The 23786-nt window shown below is 45.9% G+C and overlaps 1 protein-coding gene across 3 annotated transcripts in view; it reads right to left on the bottom strand.

The window, feature by feature from the left end:
* The window catches only part of ccdc57 (coiled-coil domain containing 57), a 36363-nt gene that overhangs the window by 6187 nt on the left and 6390 nt on the right, over window positions 1–23786 (bottom strand). For 2 of the 3 annotated variants that reach the window (XM_064950395.1, XM_064950396.1), the window contains 15 exons: window positions 17190–17298; window positions 15218–15319; window positions 14940–15097; window positions 14763–14837; window positions 14405–14605; window positions 13577–13735; window positions 13267–13429; window positions 10746–10856; window positions 8278–8545; window positions 7494–7697; window positions 7125–7225; window positions 6765–6965; window positions 6462–6518; window positions 5535–5805; window positions 3419–3552 (listed from right to left, as the gene is read on the bottom strand). In XM_064950395.1, coding sequence (XP_064806467.1) covers window positions 3419–3552; window positions 5535–5805; window positions 6462–6518; window positions 6765–6965; window positions 7125–7225; window positions 7494–7697; window positions 8278–8545; window positions 10746–10856; window positions 13267–13429; window positions 13577–13735; window positions 14405–14605; window positions 14763–14837; window positions 14940–15097; window positions 15218–15319; window positions 17190–17298 — 2314 coding nt within the window. Of the gene's footprint in view, window positions 1–3357; window positions 3553–5534; window positions 5806–6461; window positions 6519–6764; window positions 6966–7124; window positions 7226–7493; window positions 7698–8277; window positions 8546–10745; window positions 10857–13266; window positions 13430–13576; window positions 13736–14404; window positions 14606–14762; window positions 14838–14939; window positions 15098–15217; window positions 15320–17189; window positions 17299–23786 lie in introns of all 3 variants that reach the window. The other variant, XR_010452839.1, reaches the window with a different exon arrangement.

The raw sequence follows: 23786 nt of genomic DNA, 5'->3' as shown, positions 1-23786 counted from the left end.
GAAGGATTACTTATCCTATCCTAGGTATTCCTTGAAGAGGTGGGGTTTCAGGTGTCTCCGGAAGGTGGTGATTGACTCTGCTGTCCTGGCGTCGTGAGGGAGTTTGTTCCACCATTGGGGGGCCAGAGCAGCGAACAGTTTTGACTGGGCTGAGCGGGAACTGTACTTCCTCAGTGGTAGGGAGGCGAGCAGGCCAGAGGTGGATGAATGCAGTGCCCTTGTTTGGGTGTAGGGCCTGATCAGAGCCTGGAGGTACTGCGGTGCCGTTCCCCTCACAGCTCCGTAGGCAAGCACCATGGTCTTGTAGCGGATGCGAGCTTCAACTGGAAGCCAGTGGAGAGAGCGGAGGAGCGGGGTGACATGAGAGAACTTGGGAAGGTTGAACACCAGACGGGCTGCGGCGTTCTGGATGAGTTGTAGGGGTTTAATGGCACAGGCAGGGAGCCCAGCCAACAGCGAGTTGCAGTAATCCAGACGGGAGATGACAAGTGCCTGGATTAGGACCTGCGCCGCTTACTGTGTGAGGCAGGGTCGTACTCTGCGGATGTTGTAGAGCATGAACCTACAGGAACGGGCCACCGCCATGATGTTGGTTGAGAACGACAGGGTGTTGTCCAGGATCACGCCAAGGTTCTTAGCGCTCTGGGAGGAGGACACAATGGAGTTGTCAACCGTGATGGCAAGATCATGGAACGGGCAGTCCTTCCCCGGGAGGAAGAGCAGCTCCGTCTTGCCGAGGTTCAGCTTGAGGTGGTGATCCGTCATCCACACTGATATGTCTGCCAGACATGCAGAGATGCGATTCGCCACCTGGTCATCAGAAGGGGAAAGGAGAAGATTAATTGTGTGTCGTCTGCATAGCAATGATAGGAGAGACCATGTGAGGTTATGACAGAGCCAAGTGACTTGGTGTATAGCGAGAATAGGAGAGGGCCTAGAACAGAGCCCTGGGGACACCAGGGGTGAGAGCGCGTGGCGAGGAGACAGATTCTCGCCACGCCACCTGGTAGGAGCGACCTGTCAGGTAGGACGCAATCCAAGCGTGGGCCGCGCCGGAGATGCCCAACTCGGAGAGGGTGGAGAGGAGGATCTGATGGTTCACAGTATCGAAGGCAGCCGATAGGTCGAGAAGGATGAGAGCAGAGGAGAGAGAGTTAGCTTTAGCAGTGCGGAGCGCCTCCGTGATACAGAGAAGAGCAGTCTCAGTTGAATGACTAGTCTTGAAACCTGACTGATTTGGATCAAGAAGGTCATTCTGAGAGAGATAGCGGGAGAGCTGGCCAAGGATGGCACGTTCAAGAGTTTTGGAGAGAAAAGAAAGAAGGGATACTGGTCTGTAGTTGTTGACATCGGAGGGATCGAGTGTAGGTTTTTTCAGAAGGGGTGCAACTCTCGCTCTCTTGAAGACGGAAGGGACGTAGCCAGCGGTCAGGGATGAGTTGATGAGCGAGGTAAGGGAGAAGGTCTCCGGAAATGGTCTGGAGAAGAGAGGAGGGGATAGGGTCAAGCGGGCAGGTTGTTGGGCGGCCGGCCGTCACAAGAAGCGAGATTTCATCTGGAGAGAGAGGGGAGAAAGAGGTCAGAGCACAGGGTAGGGCAGTGTGAGCAGAACCAGCGGTGTCGTTTGACTTAGCAAACGAGGATCGGATGTCGTCGACCTTCTTTTCAAAATGGTTGACGAAGTCATCTGCAGAGAGGGAGGGGGGAGGGGGAGGAGGATTCAGGAGGGAGGAGAAGGTGGCAAAGAGCTTCCTAGGGTTAGAGGCAGATGCTTGGAATTTAGAGTGGTAGAAAGTGGCTTTAGCAGCAGAGACAGAGGAGGAAAATGTAGAGAGGAGGGAGTGAAAGGATGCCAGGTCCGCAGGGAGGCGAGTTTTCCTCCATTTCCGCTCGGCTGCCCGGAGCTCTGTTCTGTGAGCTCGCAATGAGTCGTCGAGCCACGGAGCGGGAGGGGAGGACCGAGCCGGCCTGGAGGATAGGGGACATAGAGAGTCAAAGGATGCAGAAAGGGAAGAGAGGAGGGTTGAGGAGGCAGAATCAGGAGATAGGTTGGAGAAGGTATGAGCAGAGGGAAGAGATGATAGGATGGAAGAGGAGAGAGTAGCGGGGGAGAGAGAGCGAAGGTTGGGACGGCGCGATACCATCCGAGTAGGGGCAGTGTGGGAAGTGTTGGATGAGAGCGAGAGGGAAAAGGATACAAGGTAGTGGTCGGAGACTTGGAGGGGAGTTGCAATGAGGTTAGTGGAAGAACAGCATCTAGTAAAGATGAGGTCGAGCGTATTGCCTGCCTTGTGAGTAGGGGGGAAGGTGAGAGGGTGAGGTCAAAAGAGGAGAGGAGTGGAAAGAAGGAGGCAGAGAGGAATGAGTCAAAGGTAGACGTGGGGAGGTTAAAGTCGCCCAGGACTGTGAGAGGTGAGCCGTCCTCAGGAAAGGAGCTTATCAAGGCATCAAGCTCATTGATGAACTCTCCGAGGGAACCTGGAGGGCGATAAATGATAAGGATGTTAAGCTTGAAAGGGCTGGTAACTGTTACAGCATGGAATTCAAAGGAGGCGATAGACAGATGGGTAAGGGGAGAAAGAGAGAATGACCACTTGGGAGAGATGAGGATCCCGGTGCCACCACCCCGCTGACCAGAAGCTCTCGGGTGTGCGAGAACACGTGGGCGGACGAAGAGAGAGCAGTAGGAGTAGCAGTGTTATCTGTGGTGATCCATGTTTCCGTCAGTGCCAAGAAGTCGAGGGACTGGAGGGAGGCATAGGCTGAGGTGAACTCTGCCTTGTTGGCCGCAGATCGGCAGTTCCAGAGGCTACCGGAGACCTGGAACTCCACGTGGGTCGTGCGCGCTGGGACCACCAGATTAGGGTGGCCGCGGCCACGCGGTGTGGAGTGTTTGTATGGTCTGTGCAGAGAGGAGAGAACAGGGATAGATAGACACATAGTTGACAGGCTACAGAAGAGGCTACGCTAATGCAAAGGAGATTGGAATGACAAGTGGACTACACGTCTCGAATGTTCAGAAAGTTAAGCTTACGTAGCAAGAAACTTATTGACTAAAATGATTGAAATGATACAGTACTGCTGGAGTAGGCTAGCTGGCAGTGGCTGCGTTGTTGACTTTGTAGGCTAGCTGGCAGTGGCTGCGATGTTGACACTACACTAATCAAGTCGTTCCGTCGAGTGTAATAGTTTCTAGACACCTAGGTATTTGTAGTTGTCCACATCCTCTAAGTCAAAACCATCCTGAGTAGTGATTCTAGACAGGCGGGCGGGTACGAGCAGCGATCGCTTGAAGAGCATGCATTTAGTTTTGCTTGAATTTAAGAGCAGTTGGAGGATCTACATTGCAGTCCTAACCTGAGATATGACAATGTAGCTTTCACACTACTGTCTCATTGACACCAAGGAGTGATCAGACCTGTGTGGTGAGCTGGTACTGCAGTTGTTCTAGGGCAGAAAGCCGACCCTGCTGGTGCTGGGTGTCTCTAGATGGGTCTCTCTCTGCCTCCATAGACACTGGGTCTAGAGAGGTTTTGGGAGCAGACTGGAGAACTGAAAGAGAGAGAAATAACAGAGTTATAAGTGTGAGAAAATAGCAAGGAGAGAAATCTGTATACGTATGTGTGTGTCAGTGGAGGCTGCAGGGGGGAGAATGGATCATAATAATGAGTGTAATGGCTGAAATGGTGTGAATGTGTTTGCTACCATTCCATTCACTCCATTCCAGCCATTATTATGAGCCGTCCTCCCATCAGCAGCCTCCATTGGTGTGTGTGTGTGTGAGGGAGAGCAGAGGTGTCCAGGGTGTTTGTGTTATTCCTCCGGCCCCTGGGGCTGCGTGTGATCTCTGCTGAATCACCCATAATCCCGCGGGGCAGCAGGGATCAGGGTGACCGGCGGGGTGGAAGAGCAACACGGCAGAGAATACTTCCTGTCCCTGTCAACACTACCACACCACCGGACCAATCACAACACAGCCGGACCAATCACAACACAGCTGGACTTCCTGTTTACACTCCCTGCAAAGCCAATTCGAATGAGTTTACATTATACTGTTATCATAACATGGCCAATCAAATGAGTGTACATTAGACTGTTATCACGGACTAATTAAAAATAGATTCATAGTCTGGGGGATTAAGCTGTCATCATGCAGTATTGGTTATGTGATATCTGGTCTATATAGCCTAGCAGCCATTTGCAATATGATTGGCTTTAATATTGCAGACAGAACCTAGTCTATCAATTTAATTGTTCGCATAATTTCTAATCCCCCTTATTATACTTTTTTCCCTATATACTATCCCCCCTACCCAACCCTCCCGAACCTAACCATCCCTACCCAACCATCCCTACCCAACCATCCCTACCCAACCATCCCTACCCTAACCATCCCTACCCAACCATCCCTACCATAACCATCCCTACCCAACCATCCCTACCCAACCATCCCTACCCTAACCATCCCTACCCAACCATCCCTACCCAACCATCCCTACCATAACCATCCCTACCCAACCATCCCTACCATAACCATCCCTACCCAACCATCCCTACCATAACCATCCCTACCCAACCATCCCTACCCTACCATCCCTACCCAACCATCCCTACCCTAACCATCCCTACCCAACCATCCCTACCATAACCATCCCTACCCTACCTACCATAACCATCCCTACCCTAACCATCCCTACCTACCCTAACCATCCCTACCCTACCTACCATAACCATCCATAACCATCCCTACCCTAACATCCCTATTCTACCCAACCATCCCTACCATCCCCTCCCTACCCATCCCTATCACCCTACCCTAACCATCCCTCCCCTCCCTACCCTAACCATCCCTACCTTACCTACCATAACCATCCCTACCCTAACCATCCCTACCCTAAGTAATCCCTACCCTAAGTAATCCCTACCCTAACCATCCCTACCCTACCTACCCTAACCATCCCTACCATAACCATCCCTACCCTACCTACCATAACCATCCCTACCCTACCATCCCTACCCTAACCATCCCTACCCCTACCATAACCATCCCAACCCTAACATCCCTACCCTACCTACCCTAACCATCCCTACCCTACCTACCATAACCATCCCTACTCTAACCATCGATACCCTCCCTAACCTAACCATCCCTACCCTCCCTCTCTCCCTACTCTAACCACCCCTACCCTAACCATCCCTACCCTCCCTCTCTCCCTACTCTAACCATCCTACCCTACTATACTTACCCTAATTGGAGTAAACTAAAGTGTCGTATCTTTTAATTCTCTGGTATGGTATTGTGAATGGCAATGCTGTTAGTATGTGTTTCTACAGTAGCATCAGTCCAGAGTAGGTTGGTGGCACTTTAATTGGAGAGGACGGGTGTGTGGTAATGGCTGGAGTGGAATTAGTGGAATAGTATCAAATACATCAAACACATGGTTTCCATGTGTTTGATTCCAATCCATTAGCTCTGTTCCGGCTATTACTATGAGTCGTCCTCCCCTCAGCAGCCTCCTGTGCGTCAGTCCTACCCTCCAGTCCAGCGTCGGTCAGTTGTGCCCGGAGCCTGTTGCCCATCTCAATCAGTTGCTGTTTGTCCCTGGTCAGACGGGCGATACACTGCACTGCTTGCTTCAGTTTGGACTGAAGGAGATGGGCACTGAGAGGGGCACTGAGCTTACCCGCCTGTACCCCCCCACGCCCTGGCCCGTACCCGCCTGCCCCACCGGACCTCAGGCCCAGGGACAGCTGCTGTTGCCTCAAACACAGGTTTTCCTCCTGGAGCTGCCTCACCATTTCACTCTGGAGGGAGGGAGGTGTATATGGACCAGGGTTGGCATGATACCATTATCACGATAATATACAGCACCAGATTTTCCAAGGCAAAAAGAAAAACATGAAGCACACTAAACTCTTTAGTCCTTTAAAAACCTGCTTTATGTGAAATATTGTGTGCTATAGTTTGAAAAATAAACAAATGTGATTCTGGGTGAAAACATAGGGCTGCTTGTTTCCAACATTAATATGGACAAGTGGACACAACAGACACATCAAAACCATGGAACATAGACTCACTGCAATGGTCAAGTTAAATAAAATAAAAAATACAAGTGCATCCCTTTCCCATGAGCAAAGGGTGCTCTCTGGTTGAATTGTATCTTTTACATTTGAATAAGTTTCATTTAGATTTTTAAGGTTAATTACATAATTACTTTTACATTTAAGTCATTTGGCAGACGCTCTTATCCAGAGCGACTTACAAATTGATGATTTCGAGACACAAAAACGATACGATTATACATTTTGTTCTATACAAAATTATACACATATTTTTCTTCAGGATTTTAAAAAATTATCCCGCGACGACATTTTCACATCAGGCAACGCCACATGGGGTCATAACCCCTAGTTTGGGAACCACTGCTCTATGTCTTGTCATTCATTCTGAGACGGTTTACCTCTTCACAGACGATGGGATCCCTTCTGCTGGCGATGTCAATCTTCAGTGCAGACACCTGGTCACAACAAAAGTTTGTGTAATGGCAGTGTAAAATCTGTTATAATAAGCTGACAAATACCCTGACCTCAAATGTCATTGTTACGAAAGTGTTTTGTGGGCTATCTGACAAGAGGATTCCAGTAAAGTTGAACTAAAACACCAAAAACATTTTTTTGCCATTTACATTCATTGTCTCCTGTCTTTGTTTGTTTAGGGTTGATTAAAAGTCTTAGGTTTGAGGCAAGCTGTCACTCGGCATTACCTGGTTGCCCAGGGCAACAGTTTCCAGGTTGTTGAGGATGCTTCCTTTCTGGTACTCCTCTTTCTCCCGCCTCACTTCCTCCAGCTCCATCTCCACGACAACCAAACGCTGACGTAGTCCTCTCTCCTCAGACGACCAGCTCCTCTTCTGATTGGCTAGCTCCAGACGCAGCTCCTCCCCCTCCATCTGTTTGGTGTGACACTGTGGGGAGAGAGCGTGAGAGAGAGTGAGAAAGAGGGGGCTTGCGGGTGGACAATAACTACTAATACTGTTTTGAAATCCACCAACCGTTGCCTGAATACAACAGTGCCTGCAGTTTAAATGACAGAAGGGCTGATTTGGGATGAAGAGAGTCATTACCTGTTTGGTGAGCGAGGCCAGGGCAGCCTCCAGGTGAGCTACCCTGACCTCCTGTTTCCTCAGAGCTGCTGTGTTGGCCACCTTCTCTACTCGCTGGCCACCTGCAGTAAACATTACATAGACAATGGCTATGAGTTTTATGTTGTTCTCGCTTTTTATATTTCAACACCAAGTCAAATTCCTATAATCATTGTTGAATGGAAAATAAAACTTATTTTGCTCATTTTAATTCTCAGCATAGCAGTAGACTGAAACACAAGTAACCACCACTCTCAGATCTCTGGTCAGAACTTTATAAGGTGCGACAAGTGATACCATTATCTCTGTCCTAGTACCATTATATTGTATATTATTGAAATGTCGTCCTACCAATGGTCTCGTTGAGGGAGCGGATGTGGTTCTGGAGGTATGCGTTGTCGGGGGCGATGGGGACGAGTGTGGTTGCCGGGGTAACCGTGGCGGTGTTCTGGGGTCTGGTGGAGCCCTCTAGCTGGTCCTCTAAGCGCCTACACCTGGCCTTCAGTTCTGCTACCTCCTCTTCTAGAACCTGGGTATACTCTGGGGTACCTACCACTGATAAACAAACAAACAACACACACACACACTCACAGATTTCTCAGTGTGTGACTGAGTTATGATTATATTACTACCCTTCTCTATTTCCTAAAGGTCGAGGGTTATGCCTCCACAGCCAGTCCATTACTAACTAGCTGTAACCATAAAAACTCATATTACACTTTAACTTTATGTAGACATTAATATACTCCTTACAGGTCTGCACTCGGCTGTGTGATGGATTAGTGTTGACAGCTGTTGGTCTGGGTTTTGAGCTAGTTAGGGGCCAGCAGGATGATGGGGGTAGTGATGGTGATAGGGTGCTTTTTAAGGCTCTGGTAGGGTGCGGGTGTTTTTTGTGGTGGGAGGTGAATGGATGGGGGGCTAGGGATGTATGGGGTTAGGGATGCACGCATAGTAGATTTGTTTGTGGTGCAGGTGGGAAGGGGTGTCGGTGTGAGCCAACACAGAGTAAGCAGTGGGACATGCTGGTGCTGACAGTTGTTGGCCTGGTGCTTTAGCGAGTTGTCAACAGGTTGGGGTTGAGGTGTGGGTGGATCCAGGACTGTCTGGGCCGTCTAGGGTTGTGTGTTTATACCTGCCAGGCTGGGCTGTGCAGCGCTGTCAGTTGGCTTGGCTGAGTTCTGTGTTGGAAGCTGGGGTAGAGGTCCTTTAGGGATCTGGGTGGAGGTGTCAGGGGGTCCTGGAGGATGAGAAGGCTGGCTGAGATCCTCCATGTCCCTCCTCATCTGGGCTATGACAGCCCTCAGACTGCTGTTCTGCTGCTGCAGCCGATGGATCTCGTCGGACGGCAGCTCTCCAACAGAGACACCACCACCAGGTCTGTGGCCCTGCAGTGCAGATAGCTAGACAGACAGAGAAATAAATACACGCGCACACACACAGAGACATGAACGCACGCATGCGCGCACACAAACACTCATATATGCACATACACACACACACTCACTCACATAAATAAACACAGATGCATACACAATAATATCTGGCTGTGAGCAGTTTCAACCAATGACCACTAGATGGAGGTAAGGTTCTGATTGTAGTTGGTTGATGGCGGGCAAACATTTAAACCATCATATATATCAATCATAGTTTTTTATCTTCAAAACATACTTTAACGCACGCACTATTAACTCAAAACCTGTGACCATACCAACAGATGCTTCACAAGTCCTCAACTGGCAGCGTCATAAAATAGTATCCGTAAAACACCAAGCTCAACGTCAACAGTGAAGAGGCGACTCCGGGATGCTGGCCTTCTAGGCAGAATTCCGCGGTCGAGTGTCTGTGTTCTTTTACCCATCTTAGTCTTTTATTTTTATTGGCCAGTCTGAGATATTGCTTTTTCTTTGCAACTCTGCCTAGAAGGCCAGCATCCCGGAGTCGCCTCTTCACTGTTGACGTTGAGACTGGTGTTATGCAGGTACTATTTAATGAAGCTGCCAGTTGAGGACGTGTGAGGCATCTGTTTTTCAAACTTGACACTCTTATGTACTTGTCCTCTTGCTCAGTTGTGCACCGGGGCCTCCCACTCCTCTTTCTATTCTGGTTAGAGACATTCTGCACTGTTCTGTGAAGGGAGTAGTACACAGAGCTGTACAAGATCTTCAGTTTCTTGGCATCAGACCACTTGGGCTGCTCAAGGAAAGGGCACCTCCTAAAAAAGGCTGTGGACAGGACCAGAGCCCCCCTCTAGGAATAGAGGGTCATCATAAGGGTAGAGATAACACTCAAGTGTGTGTGTGTGTTTGTGTGTGTGTTGTTGTGAGCAAGAGTCCATATGATAGAATGGAAGAAGTTGCTTTAGATAAGAGAGGAATCTGGGCATTGAAGAAAGCCAAGTAACTCCACTGAAGAATGGAAAACAGAACAGTAGAACCTTTGAATGAAGGAACAATAAACTATTGAATGGAGAACAGAGAAAGTATTGACTGATAGAATACAGAAAATAATGAATGAAAGAAATCAATGTTTTCTGAGGTCAAAGTTAGGGTACTATTTCTGGAGTACACCCTGAAAAAGGGCCCATCTGAAGAAGAGGAAGAGTAGGACAAATAAAGGAAAAGAAGGTCCAGTATGCGATTAAGTTCAGACCAGGAAGCTCAGTAGCACCAGGCCAGGAGGAGGAAGAGGAGGGTATAAACCAGATAAGCCGTATAACTGGCAATTAATCAAATGGTAATAGAGGTGGTGTTGACAGGAGCCGAGTGCTGTTGAAAGGCTACCACTTCTGGCCTGGTAACAGCTTATTTTCTCGGTCTCTATTTCTCTGTGTCTGTCTCCCATATTCTATCACTCTCCCCCCACTCCCAGCAGTCTGCCCTTATGATCAGTGGTTTGGCTGTTGTCTGTTAGCTTGGTCAGAATGTGAAAGCGTAAGGCTGGCTGTAGTCTGTTGGAGTGGTATAAGGGCTGTCAGAATGTGAGAGAGAGGGTGCAGCCATTCTGTCAGAAGGCTGCACTATTTAAAGACCTTTACATGCCAAAGATTAACCACCAGCCTGAAGACAGGGGTGAGGGAATGCCGTATCAGTCATGCCCCCCCCCCAAAATCCATCTCTCACACCCAAACTCCACTCCTCCCCATGCTTCCGCCTATCGCCCTACTCCCTTTCTCTCACTATCCAGGACACATGTGGGGCTCCTGCTGTTCTTCAGAATAGCTGTGGTAACATCACTCAAGGGCTAGGGTTTCTTGGGTAAAGTCAGTTCCCTCCCCTTCTTACCCCCCACTGTACTGTAGTCTAACACCCGACTCCAGCTCAAGTGGGACTCAAGTGCTGTTTTTAGAATAGCTGTTGTAACAACACTGTTTGTGGGGTGAAGGGGTTAGTAATACAGAACATTTCTCTTTTGCACACAGAAATAGATCTGCAGTAGGACATCTAGGTATTATTATCTCTTTCTGTCTCTCTCTGTCTCTCTCTCGTAACAGGCCAGTCCTGTTACTGTAACCCATCAATCTCACCTTTAACTCTGTGGCAAGTAGTTACAGCTCCAACATGATTGGATGACATCCCTCCCCTGTGTTTTAGTTGGTCTCACCTGTTCTCTGATTGGCAGACCCAGGGCCTGGTCTCTCTCCTTGGTAACAGTGTGCAGTAGTACCGCCATGTCCTGTAGTTCTCTCTCTTTCTCTCTCAGCTCCGCACTAGCCTGAGGTCAACAGGAAATACAGAATCAAAATGAACTGATGATGAGAGGCCTCTACCGATCTTGACCATATCTTTCTACCTCGACTTGCACTGGTATATGGGCTCACTAGTATTATACAATGGTGAAAAGTACTTAAGTAAAAATACATTAAAGTACTACTTAAGTAGTTTTTTTGAGTATCTGTACTTTACTATTTATATTTTTGACAACTTTTACTTTACTACATTCCTTTTTTTTCTCCCCAATTTCGTGGTATCCAAATGTTTTTAGTAGCTACTATCTTGTCTCATTGCTACAACTCCCGTACGGGCTCGGGAGAGACGAAGGTTGAAAGTCATGCGTCCTCCGAAACACAACCCAACCAAGCCACACTGCTTCTTAACACAGCGCGCATCTAACCCAGAAGCCAGACATACCAATGTGTCGGAGTACTCGTTACATTTTGAATGGCTAGCAGGACAGAATAATGCTCAAATTCAAGCACTTAAGAGAACATCCCTGGTCATCCCTATTGCCTCTGATCTGACGGACTCACTAAACACAAATGCTTCATTTGCAAATTATGTCTGAGTGTTGGAGTGTGCCCCTGGCTAACCGTAAATATATAAAAAACAAGAACATTGTGCCGTCTGGTTTGCTAAATATAAGGAATTTTAAATTATTTATACTTTTAATACTTATATATTAGCAATTACATTTACTTTTAATACTTAACTATATTTAAAAGCAAATACCTTATAGACTTTTACTCAAGTATGACATTTGGGTACTTTTTCCACCATTGGTACTATATACAGGTGAAATCAGAAGTTTACATACACTCAGGTTGGAGTCATTAAAACTTGTTTTTCAACCACTCCATAAATGTCTTGTTAACAAACTATAGTTTTGGCAAGTTGGCTAGAACATCTACTTTGTGCATGACACAAGTAATTTTCCAACAATTGTTTATGGACAGATTATTTCACTTATAATTCACTGTATCACAATTCCAGTGGGTCAGAAGTGTACATACATTAAGTTGACTGTGCCTTTAAACAGCTTGGAAAATTCCAGAAAATGATGTCATGGCTTTAGAAGCTTCTGAGGCCTACCTTCAAACTCAGTGCCTCTTTGCTTGACAACATTGGAAAATCAAAAGAAATCAGCCAAGACCTCAGATTTCTTTTATTTGTAGACCTCCACAAGTCTGGTTCATCCTTGGGAGCAATTTCCAAACGCCTGAAGGTAGCACGTTCATCTGTACAAACAATAGTATGCAAGTATAAACACCATGGGACCACGCAGCCGTCATACAGCTCAGGAAGGAGACGCGTTCTGTCTCCTAGAGATGAACGTACGTTGGTGTGAAAAGTGCAAATCATTCCCCGAACAACAGCAAAGGACCTTGTGAAGATGCTGGAGGAAAAAGATACAAAAGTATCTATATTCACAGTAAAAACAAGTTCTATATCGACATAACCTAAAAGGCCGCTCAGCAAGGAAGAAGCCACTGCTCCAAAACCGCCATACAAAAGTCAGACTACGGGTTGCAGCTGCACATGGGGACAAATATCGTACTTTTGGAGAAGTGTCCTCTGGTCTGATGAAACAAAAATAGAACTGTTTGGCCATAATGACCATCATTATGTTTGAAGGAAAAAGGGGGAGGCTTGCAAGCCGAAGAACACCATCCCAACCGTGAAGCACGGGGGTGGCAGCATCCTGTTGTGGGGGTGCTTTGCTGCAGGAGGGACTGGTGCACTTCACAAAATAGATGGGATCATGAGAGAGGAAAATTACGTGGATATATATAAGCAACATCTCAAGACATCAGTCAGGAAGTTAAAGCTTGGTCGCAAATGTGTCTTCCAAATGGACAATGACCCCAAGCATACTTCAAAAGTTGTGGGAAAATGGCTCAAGGACAACAAAGTCAAGGTATTAGACTGGCCATCACAAAGCGCTGACCACAATCCTATAGAAAATTTGTGGGCAGAACTGAAAAAGCATGTGCAAGCAAGGAGGCCTTACAAACCTGACTCAGTTACACCAGCTCTGTCAGGAGGCAATGGGCCAGAATTCACCCAACTTATTGTGGGAAGGTTGTGGAAGGCTACCTTAAATATTTGACCCAAGTTAAACAATTTAAAGGCAATGCTACCAAATATGTAAACTTCTGACCCACTGGGAATGTGATGAAATAAATTAAAGCTGAAATAAATCATTCTCTCTACTTTTATTCTGACATTTCACATTCTTAAAATAAAGTGGTGATCCTAACTGACCTAAGACAGGGCATTTTTACTAGGATTAAATGTCAGAATTGTGAAAACTGAGTTGAAATGTATTTGGCTAAGGTGTATGTAAACTTCCGACTTCAACTGTACCTGTATGTGAGTACACCTGTATGAGGAATGGAAAGTCTCACCTGGTCTCTGGCCTGCGTCAGGCCCTGTATTAACTCTTCACTGTGCAAGTAGTGTTCAGTCTTGTTGTCTTCGCAGCGTCTCTGCCACTCCAGCTCCACCTGGATTCTTCTCTGCTCTAGAGCCTTCTCTCGCTCCACACCCACAAACAGCTGCTGCTTGTACCTGGGATACACATATATGCAAGCAAGCAAGCAAGCACGCTCTCACACGCGCACACACACACACACACACACACACACAGTTAACATCTGAGACATACACACATATACAAATAACGCTTTTACCTGCAAAAAAGACACACAAACCAACCTTTCCGTCTCCCCCCTGCTCCGATCAAGTTCGGTCCGTAATTTGCTTTCTATCTCCTGCAGGGCTAGCAGTTCTGTGTCCTTAAAAACCGTCTCCTTAGAGATCTGAGTGATGTACGTGTCCCAGCCACTACGAGTCGTCTCCAGCTCCATACGAAGCCTTCACAACACAATAACACACAGGTTGAAGTTGTCGTACCGAAACAGTAGTGTTCACCTCCTTTTATTAAGAATACCTTGAACATCCTGGAGGAGAGCCATGAATCTGTTCAGTGTTGTGTTACAAAATGGTAGCTGTGTTTTGCAGCAAAAGGAAAGGTGAATTATTACGTGGATTATAATGAATGTACATTTTGTAAGGGTTGATTTCAAAGTGGAAATTACAGACTTCAGAAGCTTTTTTAAACCTCAAATACACTACAAGTTTAGAATTTCCTGCAACAGGAAAGTTCTCCTGCAACAGGGTGATCTAATTAAGATCCTACACCTGTATATTTTCACTGTATATTGTAAAGAGTCATTTATGATCAAAGTGTGATGATTGCTAAATGTTCTGCGTGTTTCATCCCCTTAAGAGCGGGCCTTGGAGGCTCTTTTCCTTTCACACATTGTTACATAATCACTGCTTCCTGACAGACAGCTTCAGAGTAATGTATGCCCACACACTGTCTCACACACTCCCTCTCACTCACTGAGCATGTGCAAACACTGTGATCATCCAGGGCTTTGGACCAGAGACACACGCTTAAATAAAGCACATACACACTCACCCAGAAAAAACAGACAGCTTATGCAGAACGTGCAAACACACACACACACTGTGTTTCACCTGTCTATCTGTTGATCTCTCTCTCGCAGTGTGTCCTCGTGGTCTCTCTGGGTCCTATGTGTGTGTGTTGCCATGGCTTCCAGTTTTGACTGTAGCTGACCGGTATGTGTCTCCGCCTGTCGTAGCTGTTCTCTGTGAGCATCCTTTAACGCATCCAGCTGAGCCTCTCTCTCACGCACTCCCCGGTCCAATTGCTCATGCCTATAGATAGGAACATCAAAAGACTCACCATTAGACTACCATTAGTCTAGGACTACTGCTGATATGCTGGTAGTTTGTATTTTTACATTTAAGTCATTTGGCAGACGCTCTTATCCATTTTTGCGGTCTTATGTTGAATTTGTATAGCAGGACGCACTTCTTGTTGTAGACTTCCTCCTCTCTCTTCCTCTTGGTCTGTAGAGCTTTTAGTTTGTCCACTAGCTCCTTTATCCTGAGAAATGACAATCACATTTTATCTAAGACATGGGAAACGATGGGAAATAACGTTGGCATGAATAACACTAAGTCAACGTGGTAGGACACACACACACACCGTGCGTCCTTGACGGCAGTGATGTCCTTTATCTCCCAGTGTCTGTGCTGTAGCTGTGTGTGTGTGTGCTGACAGAGATCCTCTGAGGCCTTCAGGGCCTCCACAGCCTGAGCCTGGGCCTGGGAGTGGACCTCTGTTTCCTTAGAGAGCAGCTTCACCTGGGGAGAGGCACGCACACATGCACATAAAGTATCAGCACATATCTTCCCATCTTACTCAGCAGTTTTACCTGGAGGTAGGTAAACACACACACACACACACACACACCTGCTCCTTACCCTGAGTTCGTGAGACAGGACCACGGTTCTCATCTCATCCATCCTCAGGTTGAACTCATGCTCTCTCTGCCTCATCTCATTATCAAAGTCTGTCATCATCTCCTGAACATGTGAGGGATAGAGAGGATGATGAATTCCTGATGAAGCTTCCAAATATCCCAGACAGACATCCCTGAAAGGTATATTTCCAGCTGACCTATTCCAGACGCCATACACAGAGCCAAAACTAGCAGACAAGCCAGCCTCATTCATCACAGCAGGTGTTAGCACCTTCTCTCCTTACGTTACAGATTTGGGTGGGGCTGTGGGGGTAAACACACACATTCGCACACACACACAGTCAGACTAACACACACATACAGTGCTGCTCAAAGGGGGGTATTCTCTCTAGAGATCGAGTGACACAGCAAAGAGCCAGGACAACAGACAGCAGCAGGACACGCTGCATGCCATGGAGTTTAGACTGAAATACCACACTGACACAAGTATGCTCAAACACAAACACATATACATAAAAACACACACAGAGGTGTAGCAGGCAGTTGGTATAGTATTAGTATATTATTAGGATCCCCAAGGCAGCAGATACTCTTCCTGGGGTCCAAACAGAGATTAAACAGCACATCAAACAAAACATTGTGCATTATACAAATTTACATTGCTCCATTATTACATAATAATCATGTGTGAGTGAGTGTGGAGTGTGCGTGTCTCTTCACAGTCCGCGTTGTGCCGTGAGGTGTCGTTTGATCTAAAACATTTTTACTGCTAGCTTGAGGTTAAAGAGTTCCATGTAGTCATGCTCTATATAGTCCTGTGCATTTCCTAGCCTCTGTTTTGTACTTAGGGACTGTGAAGAGACCTCTGGTGGCATGTCTCGTGGGGTATGTATGAGTGACTGAGCTGTGTGTTAACCGATTGAACAGACGGTTAGGTATTTTTAACACGTCAATACCTATCAAAGAGACCAGTAGCGATGCAGTCAATTTCTCCTCTACTTTGAGCCAGGAGAGATTGATATGCATGCTGTATAAATTAGCCATCCTTGTACATTGCTCTGACGTTGCTCTGTTCTGAGCCAACTGCAATTTGCCTATATACTTCATTGCAGCATTTGACAATGTCAGCTTACAATCTAGGGTTACACCAAGCAGTTTAGTTTTGTCAACATTGTAAATCGCCACATTATAAAACTGACTACAGCTAGCTGACGTGTATAATGTTTAGTCATCTGCGTACATAGATACACACAGGCTTATTCAACGCTAATAGGTCAATAGTAAAAAAATGTAGAACAGTTGAGGGCCGAGACGGCTGCCTTGAGGAACACCACAATATCTGGTTTATGTTAGAGGCTTTCATTAAAGAAAACACTGACTGTGTTCTATTAGATAGGTAGCTCTCAATCCACAATATGGCAGAGGATGTAAAGCCATAACAGATACATTTTTTCAGCAACAGATTATGATCGATAATATCAAGTCTAGCAATACAGCTCCCACAATCTGATTTACTATTTTAATCCGGGTAGATTAACTGCTTTTTCGTCCAGACTGTAATTGTAAAGATATCGCCCATCTGGCTGATCTGGTTTAAATGTCTTGTCTGCATGTGGTTTCCATAGGGAAAGGCGACTCTTCTGTTAAAATTTGAGAAGAGCGGCCTACCACTGCACCCTCCCACTTCCCTTATATTTTTTATTGTATTTAACCTTTATTTAACCTTTATTTAACTAGGCAAGTCAGTTAAGAACAAATTCTTATTTACAATGACAGCCTACCCCGGCCAAACCCTAACGACGCTGGGCCAACTGTGCCCCGCCCTATGGGACTCACAATCACAGCCAGTTGTGATACAGACCCTGGTTAGATTCCAGGCCGTAGTGACGTCTCTAGCACTGAGATGCAGTGCCTTAGACCGCTGCGCCACTCAGGAGCACCATAAAAAAGCCCCTTGCCAAGTGTGTGTGTACCTGCTTCTGTAGAGCCAGCTGTCCCTCCACCTCCTGGACTCTGCGTTGGAGTTCTCGTTTCATCCCGTCGTACTCCGCTCTCTGCTTCTGAAGGTCCCCAGCCTGACCGCTGAGTGACAGAAAGATGACACACACACACACACCATACCCTGAAGCCATCATGACATTGGCAAATACACACACCGGATGCAAAAGCCATCATGGCATCAGGAAATACACAGACACCAGACACTGAAACCACCACGACACTAGATTACCTCTCAAAGTTGAGAACGCGGAGGAACCATGGAGAGGGCTTGCACATATTTCAGGCTAAGTGTTTTGCCTGCTATGAGGCTAAAAGAGTTACACAGTTCAAATCACTTACATTTTAGTCATTCAGCAGATACTCTTATCCAGAGCAGTGATTGCATACATTTTAATACTTATTTCTTACTGGTCCTCTGTGGGAATCGAACCCACAAAATGTTGCAAGCGCCACGCTCTACCAACTGAGTTACACTGGAACCGAGTATACAACAGAGCCCCATACTGTAGTGAAATAATAGTGAAAGCTTAATAATAATTTAAAATTTAATTACAGCCTACAATATAAACCATGCACTAAATGCCATATACAGTGACTTCAGAAAGTATTCACACCCATTTACTTTTTCCTCATTTTAGTGTGTTACAGCCTGGATTTAAAATTTATTAAATTGAGATTTTTGGTCTCTGGCCTACACACAATAACCACAAATGTCAAAGTGGAATTATGTATTTTCATTTATTTATTTTTTACAAATGAAAAGCTGAAATGTCTTGAGTCCATAAGCATCAACACCTTTGTTATGGCAAGCCTAAATAAGTTCAGGAGTAAAAATGTGCTTAACAAGTCACATAATAAGTTGCATGGAATCACTCTGTGTGCAATAATAGTGTTTAACATTATTTTTTAATGACTACCTCATCTCTGTACTAGAGGTCGACAGATTATGATTTTTCAACACCGATACCGATTATTGGAGGACCAAAAAAGCCGATACCGATTAATCAACCAATTTTTTTGTTATTTTTTTGTTGCTGTAATAATGACAATTACAACAATAATGAATGAACACTTATTTTAACTTAATATAATACATCAATAAAATATATTTAGCCTCAAGCAAATAATGAAACATGTTCAATTTGGTTTAAATAATGCAAAAACAAAGTGCTGGAGAAGTAAAAGTGCAATATGTGCTATGTAAGAAAGCTGACGTTTCAGTTCCTTGCTCAGAACATGAGAACATATGAAAGCTGATGGTTCCTTTTAACATGAGTCTTCAATATTCCCAATATTCCTAGTTTTAGGTTATAGCTATTATAGTAATTATAGGACTATTTCCCTCTATACCATTTATATTTCATTAACCTTTGACTATTAGATGTTCTTATAGGCACTTTAGTATTGCCAGTGTAACAGTATAGTTTCTGTCCCTCTCCTCGCTCCTCCCTGGGCTCAAACCAGCAACACAACGACAACAGCCACCCTCGAAGCAGCATTACCCATGCAGAGCAAGGGAAGAACTACTAGAAGGCTCAGAGCGAGTGACGTTTGAAACGCTATTAGCGCGCACTAACTAGCTAGCCATTTCACTTCGGTTACACCTGCCTCATCTCGGGAGTTGATAGGCTTGAAGTCATAAACAGCGCAATGCTTGACGCACAACGAAGAGCTGCTGGCAAAACGCACGAAAGTGCTGTTTGAATTAATGTTTACGCACCTGCTTCTGCCTAACATCGCTCAGTCAGATACTTAGATACTTGTATGCTTCGTCAGATTATATGCAACGCAGGACACACTAGATAATATCTAGTAATATCATCAACCATGTGTTTTTTTTTTTTTTTTTTTTATAAAAGAAGTTTAATGCTAGCTAGCAACTTACCTTGGCTTACAGCATTCGCGTAACAGGCAGTCTCCTTGTGGAGTGCAACGAGAGAGGGGCAGGTCGTTATTGCGTTGGACTAGTTAACTGTAAGGTTGCAAGTTTGGATCAATGGAGTCACTGAAAATAAGAATTGGTTCTTCACTGACTTGCCTAGTTAAATAAAGGTATAAAAAAAATATATTTCAAATCGGCAAATCGGCGCCCAAAAATACCGATTTCCGATTGTTCTGAAAACTTGAAATCGGCCCTAATTAAATTGGCCATTCAGATTAATCGGTCGACCTCTACTCTGTACCCCACACATACAGATAAATGTAAGGTCCCTCAGTTGAGCAGTGAATTTCAAACCCAGATTCAACCACAAAGACCAAGGCGATTTTCCAATGCCTCGCAAAGAAGGGCACCTATTGGTACATGAAGAAAATAAATGTCAAAAAATAAACCCGACATTGAATATCCCTTTGAGCATGGTGAAGCTATTAATTACACTTTGGATGGTGTATCAATACAACCATTCACTACAAAGATACAGGCGTCCTTCCTAACTCGGTTGCCGGAGAGGAAGGAAACCCTTCATGGATTTTACCATGAGGTCAATGGTGACTTTAAAACAGTTACTGAGTTTAATGGTTGTAATATGAGAAAACTGAGGATGGATCTACAAAGGCATTGTAGACACTTCATAATACTAACTTAATTGACAGAGTGAAAAGAAGGAAACCTGTACAGAAAATATATATATTCCAGCCTCCCGAGTGGCGCAGCGGTCTATGGTGTCACTACAGACCCGGGTTCAATCCCAGCCTGTGTCATGACCGGGAGACCCATGAGGTGGTGCGCAATTGGCCCAGCGTCGCCCAGGTTAGGGGAGGGTTTGGCCGGCCAGGATGTCCTTGTCCCATTGCGCTCTAGCGACTCCGTGTGGCGGGCCTGGCGCATGCATTTTTAATTTTTAATTTTTATTTCACCTTTATTTAACCAGGTAGGCTAGTTGAGAACAAGTTCTCATTTACAACTGCGACCTGGCCAAGATAAAGCATAGCAGTGTGAACAGACAACACAGAGTTACACATGGAGTAAACAATTAACAAGTCAATAACACAGTAGAAAAAAAGGGGAGTCTATATACAATGTGTGCAAAAGGCATGAGGAGGTAGGCGAATAATTACAATATTGCAGATTAACACTGGATTGATAAATGATCATGTACAGGTAGAGATATTGGTGTGCAAAAGAGCAGAAAAGTAAATAAATAAAAACTGTGGGGATGAGGGTAGGTGAAAATGGGTGGGCTATTTACCAATAGATTATGTACAGCTGCAGCGATCGGTTAGCTGCTCAGATAGCTGATGTTTGAAGTTGGTGAGGGAGATAAAGGTCTCCAACTTCAGCGATTTTTGCAATTCGTTCCAGTCACAGGCAGCAGAGTACTGGAACGAAAGGCGGCCGAATGAGGTGTTGGCTTTAGGGATGATCAGTGAGATACACCTGCTGGAGCGCGTGCTACGGATGGGTGTTGCCATCGTGACCAGTGAACTGAGATAAGGCGGAGCTTTACCTAGCATGGCCTTGTAGACGACCTGGAGCCAGTGGGTCTTGCGACGAATATGTAGCGAGGGCCAGCCGACTAGAGCATACAAGTCGCAGTGGTGGGTAGTATAAGGTGCTTTAGTGACAAAACGGATGGCACTGTGATAAACTGCATCCAGTTTGCTGAGAAGAGTGTTGGAAGCAATTTTGTAGATGACATCGCCGAAGTCGAGGATCGGTAGGATAGTCAGTTTTACTAGGGTAAGCTTGGCAGCGTGAGTGAAGGAGGCTTTGTTACGGAATAGAAAGCCGACTCTTGATTTGACTTTCGATTGGAGATGTTTGATATGGGTCTGGAAGGAGAGTTTGCAGTCTAGCCAGACACCTAGGTACTTATAGGTGTCCACATATTCAAGGTCGGAACCATCCAGTGTGGTGATGCTAGTCGGGCATGCGGGTGCAGGCAGCGATCGGTTGAAAAGCATGCATTTGGTTTTACTAGCGTTTAAGAGCAGTTGGAGGCCACGGAAGGAGTGTTGTATGGCATTGAAGCTCGTTTGGAGGTTAGATAGCACAGTGTCCAATGACGGGCCGAAAGTATATAGAATGGTGTCGTCTGCGTAGAGGTGGATCAGGGAATCGCCCGCAGCAAGAGCAACATCATTGATATATACAGAGAAAAGAGTCGGCCCGAGAATTGAACCCTGTGGCACCCCCATAGAGACTGCCAGAGGACCGGACAGCATGCCCTCCGATTTGACACACTGAACTCTGTCTGCAAAGTAATTGGTGAACCAGGCAAGGCAGTCATCCGAAAAACCGAGGCTACTGAGTCTGCCGATAAGAATATGGTGATTGACAGAGTCGAAAGCCTTGGCAAGGTCGATGAAGACGGCTGCACAGTACTGTCTTTTATCGATGGCGGTTATGATGTCGTTTAGTACCTTGAGTGTGGCTGAGGTGCACCCGTGACCGGCTCGGAAACCAGATTGCATAGCGGAGAAGGTACGGTGGGATTCGAGATGGTCAGTGACCTGTTTGTTGACTTGGCTTTCGAAGACCTTAGATAGGCAAGGCAGAATGGATATAGGTCTGTAACAGTTTGGGTCCAGGGTGTCTCCCCCTTTGAAGAGGGGGATGACTGCAGCAGCTTTCCAATCCTTGGGGATCTCAGACGATATGAAAGAGAAGTTGAACAGGCTGGTAATAGGGGTTGCGACAATGGCGGCGGATAGTTTCAGAAATAGAGGGTCCAGATTGTCAAGCCCAGCTGATTTATACGGGTCCAGGTTTTGCAGCTCTTTCAGAACATCTGCTAACTGGATTTGGGTAAAGGAGAACCTGGAGAGGCTTGGGCGAGGAGCTGCGGGGGGGCCGGAGCTGTTGGTCAAGGTTGTAGTAGCCAGGCGGAAGGCATGGCCAGCCGTTGAGAAATGCTTGTTGAAGTTTTCAATAATCATGGATTTGTCGGTGGTGACCGTGTTCCCTAGCCTCAGTGCAGTGGGCAGCTGGGAGGAGGTGCTCTTGTTCTCCATGGACTTCACAGTGTCCCAGAACTTTTTGGAGTTGGAGCTACAGGATGCAAACTTCTGCCTGAAGAAGCTGGCCTTAGCTTTCCTGACTGACTGCGTGTATTGGTTCCTGACTTCCCTGAACAGTTGCATATCGCGGGACTGTTCGATGCTATTGCAGTCCGCCACAGGATGTTTTTGTGCTGGTCGAGGGCAGTCAGGTCTGGAGTGAACCAAGGGCTGTATCTGTTCTTAGTTCTGCATTTTTTGAACGGAGCATGCTTATCTAAAATGGTGAGGAAGTTACTCTTAAAGAATGACCAGGCATCCTCGACTGACGGGATGAGGTCAATGTCCTTCCAGGGTACCCGGGCCAGGTCGATTAGAAAGGCCTGCTCACAGAAGTGTTTTAGGGAGCGTTTGACAGTGATGAGGGGTGGTCGTTTGACTGCGGCACCGTAGCGGATACAGGCAATGAGGCAGTGGTCGCTGAGATCCTGATTGAAGACAGCGGAGGTGTATTTGGAGGGCCAGTTGGTCAGGATGACGTCTATGAGGTCTATGCATGCTGACTTCGGTTGCCAGTTGTACTGTGTGTTTCCCCCGATACATTGGTGTGGATGGCTTCAGGGGTAAGTGAGCAGTGTGTCAAGAAGCAGTGCGGCTTGGCGGGGTCGTGTTTCAGAGGACGCATGGCTCTCGACCTTTACCTCTCCCGAGTCCGTATGGGAGTTGCAGCGATGGGTCAAGACTGTAACTACCAATTGGATATCATCAAAAAGGGGTAAAAAGTATAAATATTCCAAAACATGCACCCTGTTTGCAATAAGGCACAAAAGTAATACTTTCCTGAATACAAAGTGTTATGTTTGGGATTAGGGTTAGGGTTCCACTCTTCATATTTTCAAGAATGGTGGTGGATGCATCATGTTATTGGTATGCTTGTCATTGGCAAGGAATAGGGAGTTTTTTATAATAAAAATAAATGGAATAGAGCCATTCCTCTGCAAAATCACAGAGGAAAATCTGGTCGACTCGGCTTTCCAACAGACACTGGGAGACAAATTCACCTTTCAGCAAAATAATAATCTAAAACACAAGGCCAAATATACCAAGACGACATTGAATGTTCCTTAGTGGCCAAGTTACAGTTTTGACTTAAATCTGCTTGAACATCTATGGCAAGACTTGAAAATGGCTGTCTAGCAATGATCAACTCACAACATAACAGAGCTTAAAGGTGTGCAAAGCACTTGGAGACTTACCCAGCAAGACTCACAGCTGTAATCACTGCCAAATGTGATTCTAACATGTATTGTCTCAGGGTTGTGAATACTTATGTAAATGTGATATTTCTGTATTTAAATGTCAATAAATTTGCCAAATTTTCTAAAAGCATGTTTTGCTTTGTCATTATGGGGTATTGTGTGTAGATGGGTAGGAAAAAAAACACTTTAATCCAAATTGAATTCAGGCTGTAACAACAAAATTTGAATGTGGAATAAATCAAGGGGTATGAATACTTTCTGAAGGCACTGTAAATGGACACTTACTGGGTCCTACCTGTCTAAATATAACCCATACAGATGGGCCTGGTGAGTCACCGTGGGCATAAATGTGGGGCATCATGTAATGTGTAC

Source organism: Oncorhynchus masou, chromosome 31, assembly GCF_036934945.1.
Source record: "Oncorhynchus masou masou isolate Uvic2021 chromosome 31, UVic_Omas_1.1, whole genome shotgun sequence".
Lineage (NCBI taxonomy): Eukaryota > Metazoa > Chordata > Actinopteri > Salmoniformes > Salmonidae > Oncorhynchus > Oncorhynchus masou.
Note: the sequence above shows the minus strand (reverse complement) of the source record. Positions and strands in the feature narration are given on the sequence as shown.